The sequence below is a fragment of the Telmatherina bonti genome (genome assembly GCF_933228915.1).
Source record: "Telmatherina bonti genome assembly, chromosome: 14".
Classification (NCBI taxonomy): Eukaryota; Metazoa; Chordata; class Actinopteri; order Atheriniformes; family Telmatherinidae; genus Telmatherina; species Telmatherina bonti.
In genome coordinates this window covers 23,967,396-23,980,381 of record NC_136612.1, presented here as the reverse complement: position 1 = coordinate 23,980,381, position 12,986 = coordinate 23,967,396, and the positions used below count along the sequence as shown (strand labels likewise).

The window sequence follows — 12,986 nt, the reverse complement described above, 5'->3', positions numbered from 1 at the left end:
AGTGGGATCATTTTTTCTGATATAATACTCTTTCTAAATATATTCAGGGACGACTTTGTCCAGACTATAAATGCTTCCTTTTTAGCAATAAATACATCTGTTATTTTAATACATCCTAACATTATATGTATAAACGATCTCTCATCGCCAGTCCCTGAGACAAACCAGGACTTTCTCTGCTTTTGCAAGAGTTGACAGGCAGGAGGAGAAATGATTTACCCCCACTGGTCTTATCTTTTTGTTTTATAGGTTTATGCTCAGCTCTGAAACATGGAGTATGTCAGAGGTTTTTTTTTATTTTAAATGTGACACGAGGCAAATTCAACAAAAGACAGGAATGTCAATTACAAGTTGTGATGTGTGATACTTTGCTCTGCTCAAGAGCTGCTTTCCTTTTGTCCACCTAGATATTCTGACTGTCACGTTGATTAGCCTATTGTTAATGAGCTAGTTCAAGGAAATGTGCTACAAAGACGTCATCAACATCATCGACGGGAGCTCAGCGGCCAACACTGGCGGTCAATTTCTTTCAAACAGCCCATCAAGCATGGATTTAACAGCTACTGTGTCATTCTGGTAAAAGTTATTGCAAATGTTTCAGAGATTAAACTGAGGCTTTCTGTGTAAATAAGAGTTTAGTTTATTTATATGTTGTTTACTTTTTAGTAAGAAACCATAAAGCTCATTTCAGGAAAGGCTTTAAAAGACTAAAACCTCCCAACTACCCAATGAGGCAAAGTGATTCCTACTTTGAATTAATTGAAATTTCTCCAGGAAGTGGAAAAATGGACATGCTCTGTATTTTAAAACAAAAATCTCAAACTGAAGCTTTGTGGCATTTTCATTGGCTAATGTGGAAAATGTCCAGAGGCAACACCCACTTCCTATGTAGAAACAAATCAAATCGGCACGCTGTCTCCCTGGGGATGTGTCTGATCAATCACTTGCATTCTGATATGTAGTCTATGTAGGCAGAATGCAGCAGCGGATGGAAAATAACTCAAATTGTAGACAGAGGTGTCACACTTCAACTGGTTTTGTTTGTGATACAACTATATTGATTTCACACATTGATTAACAGCATTTTTATGCATGTTAATGTTGAATTAGAGCAGCTGGTGGTTTAAAGGCACAGGCATGTCCTCACTGGAGTATTGGTTTGTTATGTAATGTGTCCATGTGGTCATGTAGACACATGCACCATCTAAAATCTATCATTTCTGAGGACAATAAAAGCTGTTTACATTTAGAAACAGAAAAAAAAATCTATCAGATGAAGATATGGTGTGTGGAGGATATCGTCTTCTGTTCATTTAAACACAAAAATTTAAGAAAACAGGAATCAGACTCTCCAGCAAATTCTACACATCAACACCTTTCCTCCAAACTTTCCACAGTGGAGAATACAGTCACATTCCCACAGTTTACTGAGAAAAGCGAATGAGATGTTCTTTCCACTGCTGTCATCGAAAATGACTTCCAGCAGAGCAGCAGGTTCTTTGTGGGCTTTGGCAGATCTGGACTGAGTCAGTTAAGTGAATTATTATAAATGACGGAGTGAGCTCTGACAGATAGCTGCCTGGAATTTGGGCCACACATCTAAGTTACTGTGGGTTCATCTGTGTCAGAGAACAACTCCAGATGTCAAATGATTTGGGTCAAAATGCATGATTGGATTTTTTTTTTTTCTTTGACAGATTTACGTAGAAAAATGACTTAGTGATTATTAATCAACTATGCACACACGATGACATTAATGGGTTCTATTTTATTAATTCAGTGAGATTGTAATGATTTTCTTTTAAAGTTTTATTGAAAAAAGAGGAAAAACAGTTCTGAATAACTGCAGCATCACTATACAGTATTTTCAAATAATATTAAAATAAAAACTGTACAGTTTCATTTCTGCAGAAAGTTGGGAAGACAGTAGTAGAAAAATAAAAACCAAGAATAGTGGAACTACAGTGTTCTGGCATCCACTGACATTATCAATGTGACCTAATAACACCATGAGTTGGAAAAGCTCAGTCTTCTGTAAGACTGAAATGAAGTGTATGCAGGATTTCTGATTGTGACTGAAAGAATCAGTGTTGTTCCTGTTTAATAAGACAAAGCAAGCGTCCATTCTGAAATGACCTCACCAGAACTAGAGCGGTGAACTGAGAAAGTTTACTACAATGCATCCAAATTCTGCACGTCTGACACGCCAAGAACACTGCTGTTTACACATATTATGCTATGTTTAAATCAGTTTAAATAATTCAGCAATTTAACAGCCAACCACTCTTAAATGAGAAAAAAAGAAACAGGTTTGAAATCAACTAACAGATAAGTTAGAGTTGTTTCATATATATATATATACACACTTGGTTTTGGGTAGTAAAACAGTCTCTGCTTTTCTTGGGGAAAAGGGATTTCTGGTGAGGAAGAAAGTGCTTCGGAAAACACACTTCACAGAATCATGCTTGTCTACAGCTAAAAATAACACCAAAGACTGAATTTGCAATCTTTTAAGTGGAAAATAAAGACAAATAACACATTTTGGCTCCAAAGATTTCTGTCTAAACATACAATATGTAACTTAGCAGCACTTATCGTCAACATTCATAGCTTTGGCTCAGGGTCGAGCTTCCCATCTCTTCCTACCACTGAACAGTATTGCACATTAAAACACATAAACCTGTAGGAGGTGGCAGCAATCTGCATAATGATGTACATCTTCATGCTTCTTCTTCCAGTGAGATCTAATGCAGTGTGTGCTCAAAGCCAAACCACCTGAGTGCCTCCACAGGGAGATTTTTGTTAAGGCACACGTTGCAAAAGATTCTGCATGTAGACAAGATGATAGGTTGAGGAGTATAATGTAGCCTACTTTTAGTTTGTGCAAGACATCTTTCCTTCATCACACCTTGAATCCAACACCAACACAGTTAAGAAGACTAAATTGACATTTGCTAAGAGACCAGCTCATTAACAAATAATACCCTATTTCTGTGTTGGTAGTTTTTACTTAGTATCATCTAAAATAATATATTTTTTTTTATCTTAAATCCAGATTAAAAATCTGTTAATTTAAGTTGGCATTCAAAAGCTTTCTCAAAACTTCAGAGTCAGTTTAACTATTTGACTAGTCACAACCTCATGTGACATTTATGCCACGAAAAGGACCTATTAAGTCCAGGATGTTCAATGCAAAAAGTGCAAACAAGGAATATGCAGCCGAATAAACACAATCTTTTTCTGAACCAAACTGAATCAAACTTAATCATTTGAAATCAGATCCTGTTTGAAAGTATTCAAAGAAACAGACTGCAATGTGTGTACATGATGTTACGCAACCGTCTTTATCACACGGTTCCATGCAAAAAGTAAGTTACCACTTCCACCATAAATATTATACCATGTTTATATTTAAGTGGTATCCTGTGCATGATGTCTGCATAGAGTCACAATCTTAAATTAAAATCTCCTTCAAGTTTTCATGCCTTATTTAAAAACAGCAACCAGGACCAGTTAAAGCAATCTTCAACACACCGTGTCGTCCTTTACTTTTGAAGTCATATTTCAGATTCTGCTGTCAAAGGCCTAGATTCTAAAGGCAAAGAGTCCAGGTTGCACTCTGAGTCTGACACCAGATTTGTGTTTGTGTCTCCAAGAGCAACAACCTCAGCATCCCTCATCAGCCTGTTTTCCTCCTCCTCGAGCTCCTCCTCCATCTCAACTTTTTCAAGAGCCACTTCATTCTCATAACAAAAAGAGTTCCTCAAGCTGGAAGCATTGGACTTCTTCTCGGCCAGTTCTCTGGCACTGCAGCTGGGTGTGCTGGGAACTTCATAGGTGTTGTCAAAGCGAGAGTAGTCCACTTTGTAATAGTTCTTTTCCTCAAAAAGCACTGGCTCGAAGCGGTGGCCCCAGAGGATCTCACCAGCCACATAGGAGCTCCGACACTGAGTGGTCATGGCTGTGGCCTCGACCATGCCCTCGAGAATGACCACAATCTCAAACTCTGACGTTTCCAGCTCCTGTTTGTTCATTTCATAGAACGGGCTGTCCTCGTCAATCTCATGCACAATAGTAATTGGAGATACCAGGAAGATTCTGTCGATGCCACTATCGAAGCCCACATCGATGTCTACCTGATCCAGAGGGATAAACTCTCCCTCTGCAGTGGTGCGTGACTTTAGGAGCTGGGCTCTCACATGGGCCTCCACAAGGTGACTCTTTCTCAGGTTTCCCACCCGCCACATCAAGCAAAGTTTACTGTCCCTCATGGCCACTGTTGCATAATGACTGAACACCAGGGTCTCGTTCCTTTTTTTGGGCTTCGCCATCTTGGCCATGACAGCACCGATGATGAAGGCATCGATGATGCAGCCCACAATGCTTTGGAATACCACCATAAAAACTGCAATGGGACATTCCTCTGTCACATAGCGATAACCGTAGCCAATCGTGGTCTGGGTCTCAACTGAAAACAAAAAGGCAGCAGTGAAGCTGTCCACGTTTGAAACACACATTTGAGTCTCGTTTACTAAGTCCCCGTAAGAGAGGGCCACTAACCAGAAGGCAAGGCCAAATAACAGCCAGGACAACAGGAAGGACAGGCAGAATATGAGCAGCATCCAGCGCCAGCGAATGTCCACACAGGTGGTGAAGATATCTGCCAGGTAACGCTGGCCTTTCTCACTCATGTTGATAAACTGCACATTGCAGTGGCCATCTTTCCTGACAAAGCGGCTCTGATGTTGGTGCTCTGCGTGCCCCTTGTTCACATTGCCGTTTCCGTAGCCATTTGGGACGGCAATGGTAGCCAGCTTCATGCCGTCTTCTTCAGAGGACACAATGCTGTAACGGTGGCTTCGCACACTCCCCATCACTTCCAACTGGGGGGGCTGGGCCGCTTCTGCTTTGGAAAACAGTCTAAGTTTTTGGTAGAAGCGTTGGAGAAACAGTTTCGAATGCTCCTGTGGACAACTTCAAGCAGAAAATGTGGACAACAGGACTCCGTCCTGTGGGGAGGAGGGAACACCAGGCCTGTGCTTCTCTGGCAGTGCTGTGCACCTTTGGTGAGGGCAGATCACTCCTCTCTGATACTTGCTTTGAGCCTCATCAGTGAAGTGGACTGTGGAAATTACAAAGAGAAAACTGTTTTAAAATAATTGACAAGAGCAAGAGGTAAGATCAGAGCATGTGGGTGCGTGGTTACAATCTGTCTAAATAATGCATTGCACACTCTTTGTTGGTGGCACGATTCTTACAGATAAACAGTGTAAGCAGTACAGTATAAAGTGTAATGAATGTAAAAGGTGTCTCGGAATAAATTGCATTTATTAAGTTACTACCAATTATATTATCTCTGCAGCTGCTTCAATTAAAGCTACACTGAAGCACAATAACTGAACCAGTCACCTTGTATTATATGTAATGGAGCAGCAAGGACAGCTGAATTAGAAAAGATATTGACTTGGTGTATGTGGCATGAGAGGTCCATTAAAATACAACACCACAGGGTACAAAAGGCTTTGGACAGCCTGATACGCAGGGTTAGTGCCAAAACAACCCCACTTTTACTTTTCAACTCACCATATATATATATATATATATATATATATATATATATATATATATATATATATATATATATATATATATATAAAATTAGCTATTGAATCCAAGTGGAGAATGTAAATAAATTACATTTAAATGCTGTGTTTGCTTCTGATTTCTAAAGTAAAAATGTTTTACTTTGAAGGTACACTAGATTCAGAAGTGGCTCTTTTGTCTTATGTAGTTCTGATCATGTTTAGAAGTCGCAAAGGATGAGCAGCTCTCTTTTCATCGCCTTTATTTTTATCCGTGCAAGTCATGTCATTCATGCTATTTGAGTTATCTGTAATATTTGGTTTGATTCAACCAAAAGTGATTAGTTTAGGAAAACTAAAGAAAAAATGTATAATGCACTCACATATTTTCAGAGATAAAAATATTTCTTTTCTGTGAAACTATAATATATAACCTGAACTTGGGGGTGCAGTTAACATTTCCGTTTCGTGAAGATTCTGCCACACATGTGGATTGCTGTACAAAATCAGAGATCTAACTTATCAGATTCACACATCACATCTTTTTTTTTTTTTTAGATTATGTTTTTTGCTACTTTCCCACACTGTCACATTGTTTTTTTTTTTCTCCCACAGCTTAGTGTTGTTGCATGGTGGCAGATGAAAGTTTGCAGTCTGCACAGCCTGTGATTGTTTTGCATGCATTCTTATTTAAAGCCAACAACGGAGGCAGATGGAAAGTGGTTACATAAAGCTGCTCTATTTTTCATGTCACAAATCAATAACGATGGCCAATCTTTCAGCAGTAGGTTCCTTTGATTTAAGGCTTTTTAAATATTTATTCTTCCATCAGATCATATTTAATTATAGACTGCAATCATAAGAAATTTCAATAACTTTTAAAATCACTGTTATTCATTGATGTTTAACTCTTTTAATTCTAGATGGTCAAAAAGTATTTGATAAAAAGTGACCTTTTGTAGGCATGATGACCTACAGAGTTTAGACAGATTAAGGAAATGCAATGCAAAAGAGCCAGTCCACATCCTGCAGCCTCTAAAACTTCACTAATGTAATAATATTTGAAATAAGAATAAATTTAGCTATTTAAGCCACTAAAACAAAACAAAACAAAACAAAAAATCACTTTTTATTAGTTGTAATATTTTCATCACACGATTATTACATTTCTTAAATTCAGCTAAATAGCTGTAATTGCTATTCACTTTAAAAGCAACAGCATTATTCCTACCTGTTGTCGCTTCCAGTGCAAATCTGAGCTTCTCTTGCTGTGATAAGTCCAGTTTGCGCCAGATTTGCACTCTTCCTCTCTCTTACTCTTTCGAGCCTTTTGTTGTGTTCCCCTTGTGTCCCGTCTGGAGCTGTAAATTGTGCCATAACCCTCCGCAGCGGTACTGAATAAGATAGTAGTGGCTCCAAAGACAGACTTTAAAAACACGTGTGGAAATCCCGCCCCCTTCAGATGAGTGGCCAATAGGAAGCTGCAGCGTCTGTTTGAGGATCTGAGTCCTCGAATTGGTTTCATATCGTTAATTAGACTGGGACACAGATTTACTGAGCTGAGCTTTGAAAAGTTGGATACTGACAAAGGAAATAAGCAGCAGCAGCTTTCAGGATCAGAGCAACAAAGTTTAGATTAATGAATTATTTACAAAAATTGCATTCATGGCAGAGAGATTTCCTTTCTCAGTTTACGAATTGAGCAAATGAACTGCGTGGAGTAGGTTGCCTCTATGGGACATCCACGGTTGGCAATGGATGAGCACAGGGTGGCAGTATTCAGCAACAAGCAAGACTGTCACTGTAACCACATTTAAGCTACATTTCATAGGCTATGGAAACAATGGCAAAAGAGCAAATTGTCAAGCTTTATTGTTTTATTAACATCTAAACAATCCATAGATAAGCATCAAATTTAGAACATTGTACAAAGATTTACATATAAATATTTTTTCAGGACCCAGGCTTGTGCTGTCCTTAAAAAAGCCTTTAGTGAGCAGTTTATCATGTTTTAATGTGCATATTGATTCTGTTGTTACATACAGGTTTGCAGAATCACATCGTCCATGAATTCCAGAGTGACATCGTAGAAATGGCCATTTCTTTTTACTGTTGGTAAATGCAAACTTTCCTCTGTAGGATTCCTTCTTCTGTCGTGCTCCTCTGCACTGAGCATTGGCACCGACACCCAGGTGGTCTCATTAAACAGAGCATAGTCCACCTTGTAGTGCTTTTTGCCCACTTTCAACATATCTTTGAAACACTGGCCCCAACAGATGTCTGCTGGCATATAGGAAGTTCGTGTCTGGTGGAGCATCCCTGTAGAGTCACCTGTGTAGGTGAAAGACACCACCAGCTCAAAGTCCTCTTCCAGAAGGTCATCAGGACTCAAACTGTAGAGGGGACTCCCTGGCTCCAGCTTGTGGATGATAGTGGTTGGTGTACCAAGGACAAGAACACGGTCTTCGATGACTAAGTCCTGGTATGATATGTCAATAGAACCCAGTGGCTGCTTCACATAGCGGACTAACTGGGCCCTGGCGATCCCCTCCAGAATGTGATTACCTCTAAAGTCACCAAGGCGCCAAGACAGACACAGAACCCCATTTCGCAGGTTGACTACAGCACAACTGCTGAAACCCACCGTCTGAGCTCTCTTACGAGCAGATGCCATCTTAGCCACAATAATACCAATAACGATGGTATCAAGAAGACAGCTGAATACATCTTGAATGGTCACCACTATGATAGCCACAATGCAGCGCTCCGTCATAAACCTAGAGCCAAAGCCGATAGTTGCCTGAGTCTCCATGGAGAAGAGAAAAGCTCCAGTGAAGCCATGCACCCCCTTCACACACGGCTTTTCAGAACTGTCACTGTCTCCATTTACATATGCAATGAGCCAATAACTGAGACCGAAAAGAAGCCAAGAGAGGATGTATGAAAGGGAAAAGAAGAGGAACATTATCCTCCACCGGATCTCTACAAGTGTGGTGAAGATGTCCATGAAGTATGGGCTCCAGTCTCCAGGTACCTTCTGGAACAGCACTGGGAACCTGCCATCTTTCTGCATGTAGCGAAGCCGCTTCCTTTCTTTTCTATTTTGCTTGCCCAGTGTGTGGATTGTGGTGCAGTAGGTATCAATAACCTGATCCCCCCTTTGTGAGCTCATCCTGATGAGGACCAGTTGTCAGTTCCCTGTTGAAAGACAAGGATGAGAAGGAAACACAGGTAAACATTGCATATGTATAAAAGTTAAATTCCCTGTCATGTGTTGACATAGAAGAAGAACACCACTTTACTCATTACAAGTGATTAAAATGCAAAAATCTCTTGAGATTTGTTTGTTCAGCTGGAGTCTTCATGTTTGAACAACTAGTTTAGGTCACTGTGTGCCTGAGGCTGTCAGAAGCTCAAGGTATCAGTCAGTTATAATTTACTTAGGTTGTTCTGCCAAACACTCATAAACATGTTCAAATACACTCCACAAATTAAAGCTGATTATAGAACTTGGCAAAGAATTTTATACTAGTGTCATTCAAATAGCAAAGCCTCTTAAGAGCCTTTCTTCAGATGGCTATTGAATATGGAAAACGTAAAAACATTCATTTTGTTTTTAGGCCTTCAAACAACGGAAACTAAAGTGGTCAGATCTGTTTTTTTTTTTTTTTTTGGTTTTTTTTAATTTACCCGTATTTTTAACCAATCCTGCAAGCAGCAGGAGGATTTCCACACTGCATATCTTTTTATTGAAGACCCATACAAAACAAAGGGAAGCGGGATTGATTGTGAAAATTAAGCATCAAGCTTTTTTCAACTACTAATTTACTTTTAAAGGTACCTGATGGTTTGCCTAAATGTTTAACCAAATTCTTAGGGTTTCACTTGTCAGTTTTGCAACTCAGTCAACCTGCATGTTTCTTCTTTGGCATTAACATCCATAATCTGCAACCTTTATTGCTTTGTTGAAGATTTGTTTGAGTGTGCATTTTATTTGTAAAAAATGATCTTTTTAGTGAGCATTACTGATACATATTAATATCCAGTTTTGACCCTGACCCTATGAAAAGATTAACCAAGGCTTTGGCTCAGGAACATCTATTCCTTGTAATGGAGAATGTCCTTTTAATCAGGTTGGCTTATCTTTTTACTTTATAGTTTTGGTGAAGTCTCTTTGATTTATGACTCCATGCAATGTCAAGAAGGAGAAAAGTGAGAAATTGTTTTCCTATTTTCTTAACTGTCTTTGACAGACTGTGACTTTTTAATTCAAAATAAGCCAGATTCTTTTCATAACAAAGTATAGTTGATCCATCTAACCCAAGTCCTGTGCAAGTACGTCTCGGTTAATTAAGCAAACTCTTCACCTTAGTGTGGGGCAGTTATTAACTTGCTCACGTCTTCATGAGGGTAAATTATTATCCTCCCACCACCTCTAACAGCTTTCACCTCCAAATTTGACCACAGATGTCAAACTTTAACTGTGGCACCCTTCTTCAGACACACACCCAAAAGACATGACATTGATATCACTTTCTTATTTTGTACTTGAGTCATTTCACGTGACTTAAGTTTCCAATGATAACAAGCTCACTTTCATGTTTATGTCACAGAACAGAACAATCTCACCGATCAATAACAAGTCATGTCAGCCTGTCAAACTTTCTGATGTAGATATGACACGTAGCTAATGTTTATCCCAGTTTATGATAAATGGCTTATTAAGACGTCTAATTTTACACTTTCTGTTTATTAATTGACTGACTGTTATGGTTATATTGTTTGCGCAATAAAGTGAAGCCGAGGCTGGTAAACAATGTTCCTGTCAGCCAGATAAATGTCAGTTCTTATGAGATGTTATTCTGGATCTCTAACGCATGAGACTTTTTGCAGTAAATTCACTCAACAGGTTAAAACTTGACTGTGTTCTGTAACATCAAGTTCCACAACAAGAAATGCCAAATTTAAGAAACATATTTAGGCTTTACGCGTTCCTTTGGTTGTGATTATAATACAGCTTTGCCGCAGCTGATCAGATAATAACAGACAGAAACAAATGCATAGAAAAAGAGAAAGTTATTAAAATAATCTGCATTAGAACTAGGATAAATCATGACCCATAAACTACAAAAATCAGAGACTGTTCCCTGCAAGTCATATAATAAAGGACAATCAGGACTGGGAAGAAGGTCAGTGAGGCCAGTCAGCCCAGTTTACAGCCTTTACATTGCACAGTCACAAAACTAGGAAATTACCAAGAATAACTTCTGCTGCTAACACATTGTGGCTTCAGGATTGATTAACTTCACCTTGGCTCTCTTTTCTTAGTAATTTTGCTTTCTCGACCCCACATAGTTCTTCTAATGAGATTTTTTTCCCAAGAGAATTCTTTTATTTAATTGGTCATAATTTGCACTTCTTTTCCATTTTCTGTGAGATGAAAATACACTCAGTTTACCTTACGTGAACAATTAGTTCAACTGCTATATTCACACACACACACACACACACACACAAACATATATATATATATATATATATATATATATATATATATATATATATATAAAGATATATATATATATATATATATATATATATATATATATATATATATATGTGTGTGTGTGTGTGTGTGTGTGTGTGTGTGTGTGTGTGTGTGTGTGTATAATATAATATATATATGTATATAAGCTTAAGGTTAGTCCTTTAATGGCAATAAAACTTCCTATCCTGTTTTTTTATGATTGTACCAATTCACTAAATAGGTAAACTTTTGAGCTCTTTTTTAGTTTCTAATTCAAGTCTAGCATGTTTCAAGCTCAGCAGAATAACAGGAATTTTACACTAATTGTTTTCCATATTAAGATTGTAAACATTTAGAAATAATATTCCAATCAAAGTTTAATCAAGTAAAGTTTAGAAATATCTTTAACTGTTAGCAAATATTTAAATTATTGACTTACTTGCAGAGATGAAATTGGTTTTGATCAGGTGTCACAAAAGTGCATCAGACCTGCCAAGTGCTAGACGATGTTTTGTCCAAGTTGAAGTAGCCTTCACCTGGTTGAGCAGCATAACATTGTTGGGGGCTGGTCTGGTCCTGAGGCAAAGTCCTATTTTGTCCTGCTATCACAGCAATCACTGCCCTCTGAAGCCTCATTGGACAATGTGAAAAGTTTTATGACTTATGGAATATTTAAGGAATCCGTCAAGACAAGAAAAACCAAACGTCCTCCGATTGTTTGTGTTGGGATGATGAAACAGAAGTTGTGCAATCTCAGTAGTCTTCCAGATAAATAAAAGCTGAAAATTATCGATGTTTAAAGGTAGTTCAATAGGTTACTTCTTGAACTTCCGTGATTCATTAGACTGGAAGTTAACCTTTGCTCAATCAGATGAAGACATTTTCAGTGGCACAAGGATTTTCTCTTCCACAATTGAAGACAATTTCCTTCCGATAAGACAAGATCACACCTGGACTGCCATAACACGCTGACTTTTAAACCACATTTATTGCAGCTATAAGAGCATCAAAGCTGCGAAAAGAGGTCAATAATACCAAAACAACCTTATCGTGGTTTCTAAAAATAAAGCACTGATCGGCTATGAAAGCAACATGATAAAGTTTTGGTTTAGTCAGATGATGTGTGAAGAAAGAGATAACAGACATTCTTCTGAGAGATAACACAGAACAGTGTGCCATTTACAGCCAGCGTGGTAAAAAAGAAAATGAAAAACTTCCTGGACTAAAATTAAACTCACACTTATGTTATTACCAGGCAGAAGTGACTGTTACTATCCAACTGGCTCAAAGGGAGATATGATTGGAGATAATATTTGAAGAGAATAAAGAGAAAGTTTGGAGGGATCTAAAGAAAAGAGTGGTTTTAAGTGAAAACTGTGTCAGCATGATCATTCTAGGGGCTCATTTTGCTCATACAAAAACTTTTATTTTTATAGTACTAGAAGGATTTAGTATTTTTAAGTGATGTCTGACAAAGAAGAGAAGGACCTTCCAAACTGTGAAGGAAGAAATTATATAAATGCAATAAATGGGGCATCAAGTTTCAAACAGTGTGAGAAACACTGGATGACAATAGAAAACTCCATGAAACCAGTAAGGAGAAGATGCAGCTTCTTGTAGAAAAGAATAATGCCTTGCAGTAAGCTTTCTACTTCTTTTACAAGTCTGACACAAGTCCTAACACACTCTTCTGATCAGCAGAAGGATCCATTGGCAGCCACTTTTTATATGGAGTAGCACAAATGTTTGCTTGAAAAATTAGAACAAAATGAAGTATAAGAGAGGAAATATATTTTACTCAAATGCTATGAACCTTTGTAGGTTTGATTTATTTCAGATGGGTAAAAGAAGCTTTCACAACGACCCTGTGAGTACAT

General features: G+C 38.2%; 2 protein-coding genes across 2 annotated transcripts; both read right to left on the bottom strand.

Annotated features, from left to right (window-relative positions):
- Positions 1–3,513: 3,513 nt before the first annotated feature.
- Positions 3,514–6,950, bottom strand: LOC306765888 (inward rectifier potassium channel 2-like). The gene is made up of 2 exons (XM_079253419.1): positions 6,814–6,950; positions 3,514–5,122 (listed from the first exon to the last, which is right to left on the bottom strand). The coding sequence occupies exon 2, from the start codon at positions 4,872–4,874 to the stop codon at positions 3,558–3,560; it is 1,317 nt and encodes a 438-aa protein (XP_079109545.1). The 5' UTR covers positions 4,875–5,122; positions 6,814–6,950; the 3' UTR covers positions 3,514–3,557.
- LOC306765596 (inward rectifier potassium channel 16-like) lies at positions 4,977–8,754 on the bottom strand (the record flags this gene model as incomplete). Its single annotated transcript, XM_079253078.1, has 2 exons — positions 4,977–5,122; positions 7,710–8,754. 2 exons carry the CDS (start codon positions 8,752–8,754, stop codon positions 4,977–4,979), a joined length of 1,191 nt encoding a protein of 396 aa, XP_079109204.1.
- Positions 8,755–12,986: the final 4,232 nt, after the last annotated feature.

Excerpts from the sequence above, each read along its gene's own strand:
- LOC306765888 (XM_079253419.1), bottom strand. The coding sequence starts at position 4,874 with ATGGGGAGTGTGCGAAGCCACCGTTACAGCATTGTGTCCTCTGAAGAA.